Genomic DNA, 16,156 nt, shown 5'->3' on the forward strand with positions numbered 1-16,156 from the left:
AGACTATAGTTTATAGTTTGTCATGTGAATTTGTTGGGAATCTTCGTCCGTCGTTACTTGTGAGCACAAAGAACCAAAACCGAGACGCATCCACCAGAGCATATTCCTTTCCGTAGAATCACAAACTTTTCAACGCAGAGAGCGAATATAATGGAACCCAACAACTCAATACTAAAAGAAAACACCAATTATTATTAAAAAAATAACATTTACATTGCCAAAACAAACAGTTCCGTTGGGGATATAGTCCACTCCTCTCAAAAGATTAGTAGTTCACAAAGTATGGTAATCACACTTAAGGATGAATCTATTTTTGTAGGTCCAACTGGCATGATGTTAATCTGGTGTTGATACCTGAAGAAAAGTTTCATAACATTGCTTTTGTCCGATATGTCTCGGGCTACCACTAAACTGATGCTGAATGGTCTAACGGGCTTAGTACGGCCTTAGAGAAGAGATGAAGATGTCCAATTCCCAAGGTTAAGATCCTCACCTAAGCAAATGCTCAGTCAGACATCCTCTGAGCTCACTACCAAGCGGCTCGGTCTGCTTGCAGTACCGGTCTGCATAACCGGAGTCGTGATGACCAGACAAAGGAACATCTTCTTGAAGATAATCCCCACAGTCGATAATGATGTTATGCAACAAACAACACACCAGTATTATACTAGGTAGCTTCCTCCTGTCTGGTCTCCACATAACTTTGCTCAGAATCCTCCAGCTTCCTTTAAGCTGTTGAAAGGCAGTAGCTGCGACTGACCTCACCTTCTCATGCCTTTCGTTGAACGCCACCATGGAATCAGAGGGATGATCGCTGTCGTGAGGAGTTATAAGCCAGGGAAGAAGCGGGTAACTGATCCCTCCAACAACGTATTCTCTAATCTGGGCTCCTTGGGATAGAGTTTTAGGATTGCCGTCTAAAATCTGAGCGTTTTCACAGAGTTTGAAGAAGCCAGAGAACTTGAGAAGCTTGGAGACGGTCATGCCGCCAGGCCAGCCGGTAACCATGTTGAGAAATCTCATCTCGTGATCAAAGACTCCTTGTAAGAACATGCTGTAGTTCTTCTCCTGGTCACACCAGTCATCTGATGCTTGCACAGCCGGGAGAGTCATGATGATGTGCGTAGTGTCAATGGCTCCGCAGCAATTGGGGAGACCGTACATCTCCTCGAACTTTGACTTGATCTCTTCAATTCGGTCAGAATCTGGCCATCTAAGATGATGCTTGGCACGTTCTTCGAGTGCCTCGATGAATCTCCATGTAACCTGGGGAAACAAATGGATGGTGTCAGGATACAGCATATATATATTGAAATCAGGGAAATAGGGAGCTGAGTAGAGGTTGATTGGTACCTGAGAAACAGTGGACTGGCCAACACCAAAGGCAGCACCAACGGAGACCTGAGAATCACCGGAAGCTAACCTTCGAAGAGCAATGGCGACTTGTTTCTCAACACTAAGAAGCCTTCCCTCGATGTTGATGAGACCAGAGGGAGGTCTAGAGATAAGGTCCTCCCTGACGAGCGAGCAAATGTAGCTAAAAGTTGTCTTAGAAGCCCTAAAGAAGTGCTTGAACGCATAGTCTTCGTCTGAGGGGACTGAAAACAACAACAATCTCTCGGTTCAATTCAAAGAACCCTAGAGGAGCTACAAAAGCATGGAATCAAAAGGATGGAACAATCTAGTCAAGCAATAGCAAAACGACATTGACTAGTGGTAACTGATGGGGGAGAAGAGGAATTAAACTGAAATCAGGCTGAAAAGCGGGGAAGGAGAGAGAGGAGAACCTGAGGGAGAAGAGTTTCGGAGCCAGAAAGTATCCCACCAGTCGCAGTCGATAGCCTCCGGATCCAATGGCACTGCGTTGACTCTCTTCTTCTCTTTATTCTTCGCCAACTTCTTCGCCTTATCCAGAGGCTTCTTCTTATTCTTCTTCTTCTGCTTCACCGGAGCCATCGACGAGTACGACAAGGGTCAAGCCGGGGAGAAGCGGTTCGTCTGACTGGAGGTGGAACAAGGGTAAAAATGGGAATTGGAACGTCGCTGGCTTGCTGGACTCTAGTGGGCTTCTCACATTTCATAGAAAATAAGTAAACTTAAAGCTCAGTCGTTTATTAGGCGCACAGACGCAACGCACAGAATAAATACCTCTTGTCGGGCCCACTGGGCCATCTCGATTCATGGACATCTTAACAGTTTTAAAATTCATTATACAGCCCATCTTGAATAAAATATAGTTTTGCATTAGCTAATTAATTGGGATCGCTTTGAAAAGAAAAACCGGAGTACAATATTTCAGTTACGGAAAATAATTGCGTACAAAAATGGGCAAAAAAATGGCTCTACGTTACTTAAGCGAGCAAAATCATTTTTACTAGAAAAGAGAACTGAAAAAGCAAAGTTTTGTATTTTTTTCTCTTCATATATATATATATATATATATATCTTTTTTTTTTTCATCTTTATATATATATATATATATATATATATATATATATATATATATATATATATATATCTAAAATAGGAATTGAGCAAGGAAAATCTCATACTACTAATTTGAAATTTAAGAAAAAAAGGAAGGCGAATCGTAGACGGGAAATTGTTCTTTTGCCGCTCTCGGACGAATCGTCTGGTCTGCTTCTTTTTCCTTCTTCTTATAGTCTTTGCTTTTTGGCCTTAAGAAAATGATTTTATCTTTTGATAAAGTTTCCATTTTTGGTGATATAATACAAATAGTGTATTAGTAGTTTGATTCTCTTCACCACGGTGTCGGTACGATTGAAGCTCCTCCCTCCAAGAGCCTTCGTACAGAGGTATATTTTAATTAATTTTGTGCATCATGATGATTGCGGGAGCTGGTTCCCACTTTTTCGCTGTTTATGAAAATTACTCACTCTCACTGTTTGATGAAAGCAATCATAAATCTCGCTGAAAGCTACCCTTTATTTGTTTTAATCTTTAATCTGGTGCATGACTTGACACTGATTGGATTGCCTCATCTCTGTATGTAGCAGTTTCTCCATGTATACTCTTTTCTTTTTTAAGAAAAAATTATAATTTATTAAGACTTGTTTTGTTATATGGTTTTTGTTTTGAAGACGTTTCTGCTGAAATTTCAAGCAAGTGTGTTTGTCAGATGGAGCGGTATGAAGTCTTGGAGCAGATCGGGAAAGGGTCCTTTGGCTCTGCTCTTCTTGTTAGACACAAACAAGAACGCAAGAAGTATTCTATTCTCTCTCATTCATTCATTCTCTGCTTTTGCTTCTCTCTTGTTGCTTCTCTGGTGATTCCATTTGCTCTATTCATCTTCACCATTTACAGATACGTTTTGAAAAAGATTCGTCTCGCCCGCCAGTCTGATAGGGCTCGACGATCAGCTCATCAGGAGGTTTGTTCTTGTTTTTCTTTTTTTTTCTTATTGGACCAAATGAAATTAGTTGGTGGTGTTGGATTAAGATGATGATGATGAGTTTGGACCTCCCTCCCCTTCATGTTTCAGATGGAGCTCATTTCTACTGTCCGCAATCCATTTGTTGTCGAGTACAAAGATTCATGGGTTGAAAAGGTCTCTCCTTCTCATCTCCTTTTGCTCATTCTTCTTCTGCCTCCTTACTCTACTCAATAGTCAATACTCATCATCTCTCTTGTTTCCCAGGGTTGCTATGTGTGCATTGTTATTGGATATTGCCAAGGCGGGGACATGTAAATTGGTTTTTGCCCATTTTCAACTACAGACAAGTTGTGTTTAGTTTGAAGAAATTGGCTCTTATTTTCATTTTGAATATTGCAGGACAGATACCATCAAAAGAGCATGTGGTGTTCATTTTCCTGAGGAGGTTTGTCTCACTCTCACCCATCCCTTCACTTCTTACAATCTATCACTGGATCTAATATTTGAACAAATAACTACTAAATGATGCAGAAATTATGCCAATGGCTTGTCCAACTATTAATGGCCCTCGATTATCTTCACTCCAACCATATTCTTCACCGCGATGTCAAGGTAAACATGTAACCTCACTATCAATTTTCAGAATTTTGTTCCTTTTTATGTTCCAAGCATCTAAATTAACATCTAAATGTCTTTTCAGTGTTCTAACATATTCTTGACAAAAGAGCAAGACATACGGCTTGGTATGTTTTGTAGATTCATGTATCTTTAAGCCTTTTTGTCAGTTACTAACGCATCCACAATTTCGGTCTCAGGTGACTTTGGACTCGCTAAGATTCTAACTTCTGATGACCTTACATCCTCTGTAAGTTCTGTACAATGAAACTAATTTAAATTTTGTGACACTGTTATTATAAGTCAGTGTGTTTATAGGTTGTTGGAACTCCAAGCTACATGTGTCCTGAGCTTCTTGCTGACATACCTTACGGATCAAAGTCAGACATTTGGTCGTTGGGTATAACAACAATACATTCTTCTTTGATATTTTACTCCTACACTTGTTCACCTTGTGACTACCGTTTCATGGATCATCATGGAAAACAGGATGCTGCATGTATGAAATGGCTGCTCATAAACCTCCTTTCAAAGCTTCCGTAAGTATCCTTACAGTTGGTTTTTGATTTTGGCATTAAAACACATAATGTAAAATGTGAAATCTTGATTGCAGGATGTGCAGACACTGATCACCAAAATACACAAGTTGATAATGGATCCTATTCCCGCCATGTATTCCGGCTCATTGTAAGCCTGAAATCATTTCCTCTGTTAACAACATTAACCGGCGTTGCTGTACCAACCTCTTTTCCTCCCTTATCTGCAGCCGAGGCCTTATTAAAAGCATGTTGAGGAAAAATCCTGAACTCAGGCCAAGCGTATGGTTCCTATAATGCTTATTTGCTTTTGATGATAAGTAATCCGTTTGTGGTTGAACTAAGCATTGTTGTTAACTCGCTGCAGGCTAACGAGCTGCTTAACCATCCTCATCTTCAGCCTTACATCAGTATGGTTTATATGAAGCTAGAGAGCCCCAGAAGAAGCACTTTTCCACTCCAATTTTCTGAGAGGGACGCTACATTGAAGGAAAGAAGGCGTTCATCATTCAGCAACGACAGGAGATTGAATCCGAGTGTCTCTGATACAGAAGCAGGTTCTGTTTCTTCTTCAGGAAAAGCATCTCCTACACCAATGTTTAATGGAAGAAAAGTGTCAGAAGTAACTGTGGGAGTCGTCAGAGAAGAAATTGTTCCTCAACGGCAAGAGGAAGCCAAGAAGCAATCAGGTGCAGCCAGAACACCAAGAGTGGCTGGGACCTCAGCTAAAGCAAGCACGCAGCGTACTGTTTTTAAACATGAACTAGTAAGGAAGAAAAACTTAAAGCTTTATGTATTTGAGATACAATCAGGGAGTGATCTGACTATATATGTTCTGTGCTGTGTACAGATGAAGGTATCGAATCCTACAGAGAGGAGAAGGAGAGTATCTCTGCCGTTGGTCGTGGAAAATCCTTACACTTATGAATCAGATATTACAGCTCTTTGTTCCCTAAATTCACCGGATGTTTCTGTAAACACTCCAAGATTCGACAAGATCGCTGAATTCCCTGAAGATATCTTCCAAAACCAAAACAGAGAGACAGCGTCAAGAAGAGAAGTAGCTAGGCACTCTTTTTCTTCTCCTCCTTGTCCGCCTCATGGTGAGGACAATTCCAACGGTTCGATCACAAAGGACAAGTGTACTGTACAGAAAAGGTCAGTTTCGGAGGTAAAACAGAGAAGGTTCGACACGTCATCGTATCAGCAGCGTGCGGAGGCTCTGGAGGGACTGCTGGAGTTCAGTGCAAAGCTTTTGCAGCAGGAACGGTACGATGAGCTCGGGGTTCTGCTTAAACCCTTTGGAGCCGAGAGGGTGTCTTCGAGGGAGACGGCCATCTGGTTGACCAAGAGCTTCAAAGAAGCTTCCGTGTAGATGAAGCAACCATAACAAACGCTCTATCTCTTCTTCTCTTGGCTTGCTTTTGTCCTGTGTGGTTTGTATATAAATAAAAACGACGACGCATTCGGTTCTCATTGCTTAAATGTTTATCCGAAAGCTTGCAGTTTGGGCCTTGTTGGGCCAATTCGTTAGTGGATTTGTTTGGACATTTTGAATTTGGTGGAAAATGTTTGGGTCGTTTCGTAGAGGTTGAGAAAAAAGCGGGGTTCTTCTTATCAATAAACAAACTTTGTGAGAGAATTTAGCGAAGAACGAGGAAATCGGGAGAAAGTGATACTATCACTGTGATAGTGAAAGGAGCTTTGCTTGTGAAGAGAGAAGAAATGGCAGAAACAGAGATTCTTGAGCCCTATCAACTGTCGTTCTCGGATCTTCTTTTGTCCTCTCGTAATCGCTCTCAATGGATCTCGAAAAATGTGATGGACGCTCTTGGCCCCACCGGTCCTGGTCTCCTTTGTATCACCGGCGTTCTTGGCTCCGCCTTTCTCCGCCGTAAACTCCTTCCTATGGCTCGGAAGCTGGCTCTGCTCGATCCGGACAAGCGGAAACTCATTCTCATGGTAACCCCCCGGCAATTTTTCAAGATTTCCATTAATCCAAGTTGTATATCTGGTGCTTTGTTCTCAAGATTGAAACTTTGAGTAGTGTTAGTTGGTTCATGAGTGTTACTGATTCGGTGTGTTTACTGCCAAAAGGAGCACCACTTGGGTAGCGACGTTCCTCTCAAGAATCCAGAACGAGATGTCTCCTCTTTTGCAATGCAGCTCAATTATGAAAGAACAACTTATAAATCCTCACTGGGAAAGCTGTGGTTCGATGAGGCTGGATCAAAACTGGACTTGCAGGAGGATGATGATGATGCTTTCACAAATCTTGGTGGTGCTTTTAAAGAACTCGGGTTCTGCATGAGGGAGTTGGGCTTGTCCATAGCTCGTCTATGCGACAGGGAGATTGGCGGAGGCTTGCTGGAGGAGAGCTTACTGGATTCTTGCACAGCCAAAGGACGTCTCATACATTACCACTCCGCTGCTGATAAATATGCTCTCAGAGAATCCCAGAGGAGAAACCAATCTGGTAACCGAGTATCAAGCAAGAGGAGAGTCCAGAACGCTGCTGAGCAAGAGCTGAACCGTAGAAATGGAGCTGGTTTGAGTGGGAGTCACTTCAATCTGTGGCAGCAGTGGCATTACGATTATGGCATCTTTACTGTTCTCACGGATCCTATGTTTCTATCGCCGTATTCCTATCAGGAATTCAGTTTGATGAGCAGCCATTCTTACCTGCAGATCTATCATCCCAGCAAGAACAAGTTCTACATGGTCAAGACTCCACAAGACAGTTTTTTGGTCCAAATCGGAGAATCTGCTGATATTTTGTCCAAAGGGAAGCTACGGTCGACCCTTCACTGTGTGTGCAAACCAGAGAAGCTGGATCACGTAAGCCGTGAGACATTTGTTGTCTTCTTGCACCCAAAGTGGAGCCAAACTTTCTCAGTCTCAGAATATACAATGGAACATCTAAGGTCGGATGAGGTCGTCCCTAGACCAGATTTACAGAATATTGTTCCACCTCTATCGTCTCGGTTAAGGGATGGGATGACTTTTGCCGAGTTTTCACGTGAAACGACAAAGCAGTACTACGGAGGGAATGGTTTGCAATCTAATAGATAGCCGTGCCCCAGGTTAATAGCTTGTCTAATCTTTAGGTAGTTAAATTCAAAATAATCTTTAGGTAATGAGTAGTGGAAGGCAAGAGGAATGAGCCAAGAGGGTTAGTTGTAAAAGAGATTAGATTAAAGGGAGAGTTGGGATTCGTTATGTGTACTTCGATGTTGGAGCCAAAACAACAGTGAAAGCTGTTACATCGTTTTCACAGTCAAAAGCTCTCCCTTTCAAACATGCTTTTTGGTTGTGGTTGCTCTTCTTTAGTCTCTCTCTGTGACTCAGTTTATGTTCCTGTTGTGTCTCCCCTGTTGCTGTTCCAAACTTACATCTCTTTGTTTGCTTTCAAGCGTCGCATTAAGACAAAAGTGGTGTTATTAAAGTAAAAGCTGCCTCTCTCCCTACACACAGATTGATTCCTTTAGGGAATCAATCATCTTTTCTTTGACACTTTTGATTTATAGTTTTTTTTCATGAATGGTTTTTTGTACGTGTAGATCAAACCGACAACAGGGTTTAGCTCGCAAGTCTTTTCTTTTGTGAATTCAAAACAAAGTTTCAAACTTTGTCCCTTCGAAGATGCTTGCTTTGACCTAAAGAGGTGCTTTTTGCATCGAAAGTGACCTCGGTTTCAAAACCCTAATCTAAGAATAGAAACGGATATGGTGTAGGTATGTAGGTGTCTATTGTAAGCAAATCAAAAGCAAAAGAAGATGGTACCTAAAAACTAAAAGTAGTTTAAAGAAACAATAAAATGGAAAAGAGGGTTCATCATTCAAAGTGGCAGATACATTCAATTTTTAATTGGTAGTATAAAATACAAAACGTCCAAACAAGAACAATGATTGCAAGGCAAAGGAATAATCAGAGAGACAAAATGACTAGTATTTTTCTAAGGGATTGGTTATAAAGAATGGAAAATGTGGGTATCCCTAAAAATTAGACAGAGCAAAAGGGAATAAAGGATGTATCTTTATTCAGTGGTCACCCACCTATAGTTTCCAAAGTGCAAATAAATTTAATATAGATACACATGATGAGATTTTGAAATATCTTATATATGCGTTTTTATATATATCAAAATGCTCTAGTACCAAAGAATATAGATCAACAATCATGTTAATTTGTACAAAGATGAAAGAAGATCAGAAGTTTTGATTGTGTAGCCTGAAGAAAACCTTGGATGGATGAATAAACTAATTGCCAAGTTTTGTGTCATTGAAGTGGAAAAGAGACAGAGAGAAGAAGGTGACGTAAGGGAAAGCACGCCAAGGCAGCAGCATGTGTGAATGTACGCAAAGGTCGCAGCTTTGTGTTTCAAAACCGAAGCAGAAGGGACCAAATTAAGAGACTGACTGATCATCATACACAGTCGTTTCATTCCTTTATTCTCATCTTTCTCTTCCTCCCATTTTCTCACACCAAATTTCAGCACCTAATCCGTTAGTTTAACCATGATCCACAACAATAAACCAAGTTGTTTGATTGGTTTAAACAAGACACTCTAAACGCAAATTCAACCTTCTTTTCCTTTCTTTTTTGGTCAATTGAAACATAAATGTCTGATAACCTATGACTGACTAGTCAAGCTATCCTAATGTTTCTGATTAAATTAAGAAAAGGCAAATACAAGGATGACTTGATTCCCTCCTTTTTCTCAAGACTCGTTGATACATACATCTAAAGTAATATTTATGTGTAATAAAAAATGGGATTGGCAAAGATGCGGCCTTATTATTGAAAAGCGACGTCTTTGTTTTGTATAGTAGTAATCCATTATTTATGCAACGACTATATATTATGTCAAGAGTAGTACTACTCACTCCTACTCTCATCGAAATATAATCACATATTTCTTTAAAAGAAAAAGAAAAGGTGAAATACCTAAACGTTACTTTGTCTATCTATATATATACACACACATAAGTTTCCTAGTCAAGCTCTGAAGTCGAAGCAAAGTTAATTACAGAGAGAGAGAAAGGATGGAGAGAGAACTCAGACGACCGAACCCAATCAACAGCTCTCGCCGGCCGGAGATATTTTCTTCAGGCGGTAGTAGTACTCAACTACCGGAAAGCCCACGAGGCCCAATGGAGTTCTTGTCTAGATCCTGGAGTGTCTCTGCCTTGGAAGTCTCCAGAGCTCTCCACACCGCCAAATCAGCTTCAGCCACCAACAGGCCTCCCTCATCCATTAACACTCCGATACCGGAAGAAACGCTAAACCCTGAGAAAGAAGAATGTCCGCCGGAGAACAGTACTAGTGTTAGTAGCCAGTTCTCGTTCGCTGCCTCGGCCACTTCACAGCTTGTTCTTGAGCGCATAATGTCTCAATCGGTACGGTTACATAGTTATGGACCGACCGACACACTCTGTTTTTGTATCTTGATGATGAGTTTATTCTGTTTTGAAAAATGAAGGAGGTGTCACCGTTAACGTCGGGGAGGCTATCACACAGCAGCGGCCCACTCAACGGCGGCGGTTCTTTTACGGAGACAGACAGTCCTCCTATCTCCCCTTCCGATGAATTCGACGACGTCATCAAGGTACTTCTTCCCTTATACTATCTCTCTAATCCTTCCTTCCTAGGTTTATCCTTGGTTTATCCTTTTTCTTAGAACGTAAGTCTCCGCCATACTTTAGAGTTTGTTAGCAAAGTAAACAAAAATTATGAGTCAAAAGAAAAGCAGAGGCAGCAGACAGAAACAGATTTGACTTTGACTCTCCACTTTACAACCTGTGTTTGTTTACTTTAACCTCTCTCATTCATTTCACCCACAAAAAAACTACATTGTTTTTTTTTGTTTCTTGTTCATTCATATGACCAATCTTTAGTTGGTAGAAGGTCTCCTTAAATTGGGTCGTTGCCATACATAATTTTAAGGAAGTGCTGCAAGGTTTAGCCTTCTGGGTCTTGGGACTTATAAAGCTGGTCGGCGATCATTAAAGCGATAGATTGATAGTAATGCAGTTTCAATGTTTTCTTTTTTTTCTTCCATTGAATGCTCTGTCTCTACTGCATTTACTTGATGAATTGGAGTTCATAAAAGATTAAAGACATAATTGGTTGGACACAGGAATAGGAATGTTACGGTAACGCCTAGAGCTCCTCTTTGGTTGGCTCATTTTAAGAAAGTTATCGGTAAATGCTTTTAGAGCGAGCAGTCACTTTACCTCCATTTCCAAGCAGTTCATTAATCCTTTATTTGCTTTTTGTAGTCCAATATAATGCCATCAACTTGTTGGATTTTTCATTAAGTCAGCCTATCTAATAAACCAATCCTAATGCAGTATTTTCGCACCCACAACACCATACATCCTCTCTTCTCCGGCACAGGAGGCAGCCGTGGTACCACCGGAAATGGGAGCAATACCCCCATGGCTGGAACCGGTCCAAAGACAGTTGGTAGGTGGCTCAAGGACCGTAAGGAAAAGAAGAAAGAAGAGACTAGGACTCAGAATGCACAGGTTCACGCAGCTGTTTCTGTTGCAGCGGTTGCATCTGCTGTGGCAGCTGTAGCAGCAGCCACAGCAGCTTCTTCCCCTGGTAAGAACGAGCAGATGGCCAGAATCGATATGGCCATGGCTTCAGCGGCTGCTCTGGTGGCTGCTCAGTGTGTGGAGGCTGCAGAAATCATGGGAGCAGATAGGGATCATTTGACATCCGTGGTGAGCTCTGCCGTGAATGTTAAGTCCCATGACGATATTGTCACCCTTACTGCAGCTGCTGCAACAGGTACTGCATTAAAACGTAGTCACCCTTACTTCTGTAGAGATTCCATACCTGAATTCACCCCCTTTTCTTTTGCAGCTCTGCGAGGAGCAGCTACACTCAAGGCAAGAGCGCTTAAGGAAGTATGGAACATAGCTGCAGTATTGCCAGCCGAGAAAGGGGCAAGTTCAGCGTTGTGTGGACAGGTTGACACAAAGCATAGTGATAGCAGCTTTAGTGGAGAATTACCTGTGGCTGGGGAAGACTTCCTTGGCGTCTGTAACCAGGAATTACTAGCTAAAGGCACTGAGCTCCTCAAACGAACTCGTGGAGGTACTCCAAAGCTACACCCGTATAAATGATTTGTAAGCCAAGTAAAAAGCAAGGGTCGCTGACCTTGAATTTTGAAAGCAGGTGAACTCCACTGGAAGATTGTCTCTGTCTACATCAACAAAGCAGGCCAAGCTGTGCTGAAAATGAAAAGTAAACACGTTGGAGGGACCTTCACAAAGAAGAAGAAACGTAGGTTCTTCTCAGCACAAACATTTCATCTCTTACACTAGCCTGGCTTTTAAAGTAAAGCTAGATAGATAATACAAGTCATAATAGTCTTTGATTTGGACTTGTGTTGCAGATATGGTGCTTGAAGTGAGAAAGGATATACCTGCATGGGCTGGCAGAGATCTTTTCAACGGAGACAAGCATCACTACTTTGGCTTAAAGACAGAAACAAAGAGGGTCATTGAATTTGAGTGCAGAAACCAAAGGGAATACGAGATATGGACTCAGGGCGTATCCAGGCTACTTGCCATTGCTGCTGAGAAGAAGCAGAAAAGTTCCATGTCCAAATGGATGGCACCTTAACAACATAAGCTAGGAAAGAAGTAGATGCTTTGTAGAACGAACTGCTTATGATAAGAATAGGTTTAAACATAATGGAGTAGAAGACATTCCCTTTTGTAATATCCTTTTATTCAATTGAGTGAACAGAGATGACTTCTAAAGCTAACAACAACCTTCACAAGTACAAATGTATTGGATTCTCCTATCATGTTACAAGCAGTGATCAACATTTCTTTACAACCCAAATTTCCTTTTGCAGACAAAAGAATTTGAACATATGAACTAGATAACAATGGCACAGTCTTAAGAGCAATCTGAAAGAGACAAGACTGCCTAACTATCAACAGCCCTTAAGAGAGTGAGGAGAGATAGGAAGAGATTAATGACATCCAAATAAAGAGAAACAGCAGCCCAGATGTACTCGTCATAGGAGTGCCTCTTGATCAAGTTGTCGGTATCATATACAATGTAGCCACAGAAGATGATGGATGCCAAACAACCATAGATCATCACAGAGATCTTTCCTAAAGGGAAGAGAATCTGCAGCAATAAAGATAGTATTTAAGCTCTTATTGTGGAAGAAGAGAACATTGAAGCCTTGTGAGCGATATTGATACCTGGATGAAGGAAAACACCATGAGGACAATGACAGCACCGAACAAGAAAGGTCCGAGGAAGTTGAAGTCATGGCCTCTTTTGGCCGCCCAGAAAGTGTATAGAGTGAGGGATATGACCACAACAGCGGTCAAAATCACAGATTCCAGAATCACCTTCCCTGTAATCAAACAAAACACGTTAGGGAAAGAATAAGGAGAAAACAGAATCGTTCAACTGGATCATACATACCGCTTGTAAAGGCGCAGGTCAAGCCAACCGCAAAGGCAAGAGCGACGGTGAAAATCCCGAGTAACAGATAGTTCACAGGGTGCTTCTGGTGATAGTAATACAAAGGACACATAACTGCACACACACAAAAACGAGAAAGCAGATCAAAGAGCCGGAGATGATGGAGAGATAGAATCCAAGGAGTACCGTACCGATCAATGGAGTCAATATAAGAAGTATGTAGAGAGCGAAGCCGGCGGTGGTGGTGGTGAAGAATACAGAAATAGAATGAACCTTAACGACGGTGGCAGCGACGGCGATTGTAACGAGCAGCTGGATGGAGATGATGGAATAGACCTTGCGGATGAAAGACCATCGGAGCTCCGGGCTCTCCGACATCATCGGGTAGAGAGGCGTCTGAGCCGACTCCAAATCATGCTTCTGATTCCACATCTTCCGGATTCGTTTTTTTTTGTCAACGCCGGTGAGAAGTCTTCAGCAAAATGCGAATGAGATGTGAGGACGATCCCGATTCCTCCTTGAAGAAGAAGAAGAAGTAATAGACTCCGAGAGAGGCGGCCAAGAGAAGAACCTTCCCGATACGTCCCGCAATTAAATAATATAATCAGACGGCTCCGATCTTGACACCTGGAATTAAGATTATTCAGTGGGCCGGCCTCTGAAGAGGAGAAACAACGTTAATGATGCACTCATTTCTACAGCCCATTTCCATTGGATTTGATTTATTTTTCACATCATTGGTTGGATTTTGCCACAAATGATTGTGCCAATTAAAAACCATTTCAACAACTTTCTTCACATTTTTCGTCCACATATACACACCCACTTGTACTTTGAATTATTATAATTGTTCTTATACTTTGTTCCAATTTTCAATTTACAAACAAAACAATTATGGCTAGACCAAAAACTAACGAATTAGATGGTAGAAAACAGAATACACAAAAATTGGTCCTTGTTGAAAAATTAGTTGCACCTACAAGGTATGAGTTGTGATTGAATGTTAGTGCAGTATACAGAACCAGAAAGAAAAAGATAAAACATTAAACAAGATTGCAACGAGGTGATACTAGTCAGTCACTTCACTTACCAGAGAATAATGACTCGGAAGAGGCTACCAGTAAGTAAGTCACCCATATGATGCAAAGGTACCATTAAGTTTATAATAGCTGCTGTTTTCTTCTTCAACCTACAATACCAAGGTTGACTCATTTTATTATAAAGTACTTGTACACTTTCCTTGGGCATTTGTATGGTAATGTCTTGGTGGGAACATACCAATAACTCGTTAAACATGGTTGAAAGTGGTTGAGTCTGCTTCAATTGCAATGGATTAAAAGTTCCATCTGTTGAAAAACAGATATATTTAGAAATGAAAGATCACTCTTCATCCCATACGGAATAAGTTGGGTTGTGATGAGAGAAACTCACATGGCAGTGCATATGTATTCTTCATCTTGAATCCCGAAGGACCCACAGATTGCTCTTTTGGTTGGCTCTCCCAATCTAGATTGGATTTTAGAGGAACCACGACTGCAGCCATATTATCCATACTTCCCTTCTCAAAGGCAGTATTAACCAAGCAGTCTGCCAAAGATATTGAGCAATATGAAGGCACTCCTGCTCCAAAGCTAGTTTGATTCTTTACTTCCCACAGGCGATCGCATGCATCTTGCACCTCTAACTTCTCAAAGATACCATCAGATGACACTACCAAGTAGCTGTCATTAGCCACTAGAGGCTGCCAGTCCATCACCTCAGGTGCAGAGATGACACCGTAACTGAAAGAGATATCAAAACTCACATTTCAACTTCTCATAGTGTAAACCAGCTAGAATCGTGTTCCAGAGAGATTCTAGGATACAACCAGCAGTGCCAACCTTCTATAAGTAAGGTCACCAATCGAACGGGAGACAGCCAGCTGACCATTCACCCTTGGCACACCGGCCCACTTGGTGACATAACCTCCTGCAGCTTTCACTCGGAGCATTTCATCCTCTCTATCTGGGTGATGGTCCTTTGTCAATTCTTTGGCAATAAAACGCATGAGTCCAGTGCGATGTTCCAGCTTTAAATCAGAGAACCTTGATGGGGAAGAGTCTTGATTGCGCTTACGCTCTCTGTACAACTTTATTAAAGTAGCTGCAATAAGCAAACACCAAAAGAACAAAACGTTCATTCATTCCCCTATACTCTTAGTGGCTTCACAAGGTTGGTTATAGTCTAAAAAGGGATGCTGCGGGAACCTTTAGCCTCTTCAGGAGTCTCATATCTTTCAGAACACAAAAGTGCCTTAGAATCACCGATGCTAGCAACCAGTAGTTGACCATCTGCGATAAGTGCAATTGTGGCCGTTGAACCTGAATCCAACTTTCGAGTAGATGCTTCCTGCATTAAACAACAGAGTCTAATCACGCTACTGAAAAAACAACGGTCCAAATGATAGAGTAGAAGGCCATGCACCACACCTTAGTAAATGTTGCATCAATGTCGTAGATAGCTCTGAGCAAGGCTTCTTTCAGAATATCCAAGTGAAAATTGAGCGGCAATGAATCTTGGAACCTGTGTAAAAAAGTGAGTGGGACAGGGTTGCAAAATCATATCTCGTGAGAAGAACAACATTCTATGTCACGAGGACTACCTTTGGGAATCGAGGTCGTATAGATGCATGAGTGAATTTGGTAGCTTTCCAGTGAGCTCCTTAGAAAATGTTGCGTCCAGGAGAAAGTAAATGTGGAGAGCAAAATAATCCAACAAAAGTTGTGAAGCCATCTCACTGGCTTCTGAACCACTGTGGCCGTCAAAGACAGCTGCGATTCCAACCAAAACATCCTTTGGTGTTCCAGTCTTCTTGCCTGCGAATCATCTTATCTTGGGGAATAAAAAAAAAACAGTTGATTCTCTTTGGCGATCCCAAGGCAACGATGCATACCGGGAAAGGGAATGCGAAGATCAAGGGCACAGAGAAGACGATCCTCCTGGTATTTCCTCCGCCCTTGAATCGCCGCCGTATGGCAACGACTGGCGGGGGAGGAGAAGGATCGGCGATTCTGGAGATTCCAGAGAGGGCAATTGGGAGATCGGAAAACTGCCGGAGCTCCACCATATTTGTAAATACTCAAACAGGTTGAAGATTCCGCGGCAACGT

The 16,156-nt window shown here is 41.7% G+C and overlaps 6 protein-coding genes across 12 annotated transcripts; 3 read left to right on the top strand and 3 right to left on the bottom strand.

Moving 5' to 3' along the window:
• Window positions 1-141: 141 nt before the first annotated feature.
• On the bottom strand, window positions 142-2,219 carry AT3G63270 (nuclease). Its single transcript, NM_116192.4, has 3 exons — window positions 1,788-2,219; window positions 1,354-1,598; window positions 142-1,266 (listed from the first exon to the last, which is right to left on the bottom strand). Exons 1-3 carry the CDS (start codon window positions 1,954-1,956, stop codon window positions 490-492), a joined length of 1,191 nt encoding a protein of 396 aa, NP_567144.1. The 5' UTR covers window positions 1,957-2,219; the 3' UTR covers window positions 142-489.
• Window positions 2,220-2,533: 314 nt separating this feature from the next.
• NEK4 (NIMA-related kinase 4) lies at window positions 2,534-6,148 on the top strand. Of its 4 annotated transcripts, none has more exons than NM_116193.5 (16): window positions 2,534-2,635; window positions 2,740-2,816; window positions 3,102-3,225; window positions 3,325-3,391; window positions 3,503-3,568; window positions 3,659-3,705; window positions 3,794-3,839; window positions 3,926-4,006; window positions 4,095-4,137; window positions 4,210-4,259; window positions 4,328-4,409; window positions 4,499-4,548; window positions 4,623-4,696; window positions 4,776-4,827; window positions 4,913-5,311; window positions 5,396-6,148. In NM_116193.5, exons 3-16 carry the CDS (start codon window positions 3,140-3,142, stop codon window positions 5,918-5,920), a joined length of 1,668 nt encoding a protein of 555 aa, NP_191887.2. In that variant the 5' UTR covers window positions 2,534-2,635; window positions 2,740-2,816; window positions 3,102-3,139; the 3' UTR covers window positions 5,921-6,148. The 4 variants fall into 4 exon arrangements, with proteins under 4 accessions (NP_191887.2, NP_001326587.1, NP_001118899.1 ...); NM_001340197.1 differs by having other exon boundaries at window positions 2,537-2,635; window positions 3,140-3,225; window positions 5,396-6,132; NM_001125427.1 differs by lacking the exon at window positions 2,534-2,635 and having other exon boundaries at window positions 2,696-2,816; window positions 3,124-3,225; window positions 5,396-6,088.
• Window positions 6,149-6,161: 13 nt separating this feature from the next.
• AT3G63290 (2-oxoglutarate (2OG) and Fe(II)-dependent oxygenase superfamily protein) lies at window positions 6,162-8,096 on the top strand. Of its 2 annotated transcripts, NM_116194.4 has the most exons (2): window positions 6,162-6,507; window positions 6,643-7,992. In NM_116194.4, the coding sequence occupies exons 1-2, from the start codon at window positions 6,271-6,273 to the stop codon at window positions 7,615-7,617; spliced, it is 1,212 nt and encodes a 403-aa protein (NP_191888.2). In that variant the 5' UTR covers window positions 6,162-6,270; the 3' UTR covers window positions 7,618-7,992. The 2 variants fall into 2 exon arrangements, with proteins under 2 accessions (NP_191888.2, NP_974484.1); NM_202755.1 differs by having other exon boundaries at window positions 6,242-8,096.
• Window positions 8,097-9,545: 1,449 nt separating this feature from the next.
• On the top strand, window positions 9,546-12,400 carry FKD1 (FORKED 1). 2 transcript variants are annotated; one of them, NM_116195.3, is made up of 6 exons: window positions 9,546-9,944; window positions 10,028-10,153; window positions 10,899-11,343; window positions 11,419-11,652; window positions 11,734-11,841; window positions 11,954-12,400. In NM_116195.3, the coding sequence occupies exons 1-6, from the start codon at window positions 9,591-9,593 to the stop codon at window positions 12,181-12,183; spliced, it is 1,497 nt and encodes a 498-aa protein (NP_191889.2). In that variant the 5' UTR covers window positions 9,546-9,590; the 3' UTR covers window positions 12,184-12,400. The 2 variants fall into 2 exon arrangements, with proteins under 2 accessions (NP_191889.2, NP_001319826.1); NM_001340199.1 differs by having other exon boundaries at window positions 9,546-10,153; window positions 10,685-11,343.
• Window positions 12,276-13,596, bottom strand: BIL4 (Bax inhibitor-1 family protein). Its single transcript, NM_116196.3, has 4 exons — window positions 13,200-13,596; window positions 13,009-13,122; window positions 12,780-12,937; window positions 12,276-12,702 (listed from the first exon to the last, which is right to left on the bottom strand). The coding sequence occupies exons 1-4, from the start codon at window positions 13,438-13,440 to the stop codon at window positions 12,496-12,498; spliced, it is 720 nt and encodes a 239-aa protein (NP_191890.1). The 5' UTR covers window positions 13,441-13,596; the 3' UTR covers window positions 12,276-12,495.
• Window positions 13,597-13,905: 309 nt separating this feature from the next.
• On the bottom strand, window positions 13,906-16,151 carry AT3G63320 (Protein phosphatase 2C family protein; the record flags this gene model as incomplete). Of its 2 annotated transcripts, NM_001340200.1 has the most annotated exons (8): window positions 13,906-13,984; window positions 14,099-14,197; window positions 14,287-14,354; window positions 14,440-14,789; window positions 14,889-15,150; window positions 15,255-15,396; window positions 15,477-15,570; window positions 15,650-16,151. In NM_001340200.1, the coding sequence occupies 7 exons, from the start codon at window positions 15,778-15,780 to the stop codon at window positions 14,138-14,140; spliced, it is 1,107 nt and encodes a 368-aa protein (NP_001326161.1). The 2 variants fall into 2 exon arrangements, with proteins under 2 accessions (NP_001326161.1, NP_191891.1); NM_116197.1 differs by lacking the exons at window positions 13,906-13,984; window positions 14,099-14,197; window positions 14,287-14,354 and having other exon boundaries at window positions 14,396-14,789; window positions 15,650-15,855; window positions 15,941-16,114.
• Between the last annotated feature and the right edge of the window lie 5 nt (window positions 16,152-16,156).

This window comes from Arabidopsis thaliana, chromosome 3 (assembly GCF_000001735.4).
Source record: "Arabidopsis thaliana chromosome 3, partial sequence".
NCBI classification, from domain to species: Eukaryota; Viridiplantae; Streptophyta; class Magnoliopsida; order Brassicales; family Brassicaceae; genus Arabidopsis; species Arabidopsis thaliana.

Coding starts and splice junctions, on each gene's coding strand:
- AT3G63270 (NM_116192.4), bottom strand. CDS start 1,956: ATGGCTCCGGTGAAGCAGAAGAAGAAGAATAAGAAGAAGCCTCTGGAT. Junction 1,599..1,787: donor CCGAAACTCTTCTCCCTCAG/GTTCTCCTCTCT, acceptor TGTTGTTTTCAG/TCCCCTCAGACGAAGACTAT. Junction 1,267..1,353: donor GCCAGTCCACTGTTTCTCAG/GTACCAATCAAC, acceptor TTGTTTCCCCAG/GTTACATGGAGATTCATCGA.
- NEK4 (NM_001340198.1), top strand. CDS start 2,883: ATGAAAATTACTCACTCTCACTGTTTGATGAAAGCAATCATAAATCTC. Junction 3,007..3,101: donor GATTGGATTGCCTCATCTCT/GTATGTAGCAGT, acceptor TTTGTTTTGAAG/ACGTTTCTGCTGAAATTTCA. Junction 3,706..3,793: donor TATTGCCAAGGCGGGGACAT/GTAAATTGGTTT, acceptor TGAATATTGCAG/GACAGATACCATCAAAAGAG.
- AT3G63290 (NM_116194.4), top strand. CDS start 6,271: ATGGCAGAAACAGAGATTCTTGAGCCCTATCAACTGTCGTTCTCGGAT. Junction 6,508..6,642: donor AGCGGAAACTCATTCTCATG/GTAACCCCCCGG, acceptor TACTGCCAAAAG/GAGCACCACTTGGGTAGCGA.
- FKD1 (NM_116195.3), top strand. CDS start 9,591: ATGGAGAGAGAACTCAGACGACCGAACCCAATCAACAGCTCTCGCCGG. Junction 10,154..10,898: donor AATTCGACGACGTCATCAAG/GTACTTCTTCCC, acceptor ATCCTAATGCAG/TATTTTCGCACCCACAACAC. Junction 11,344..11,418: donor TACTGCAGCTGCTGCAACAG/GTACTGCATTAA, acceptor TTTCTTTTGCAG/CTCTGCGAGGAGCAGCTACA.
- BIL4 (NM_116196.3), bottom strand. CDS start 13,440: ATGTGGAATCAGAAGCATGATTTGGAGTCGGCTCAGACGCCTCTCTAC. Junction 12,938..13,008: donor GACCTGCGCCTTTACAAGCG/GTATGTATGATC, acceptor GTTTGATTACAG/GGAAGGTGATTCTGGAATCT. Junction 12,703..12,779: donor TGGTGTTTTCCTTCATCCAG/GTATCAATATCG, acceptor TTATTGCTGCAG/ATTCTCTTCCCTTTAGGAAA.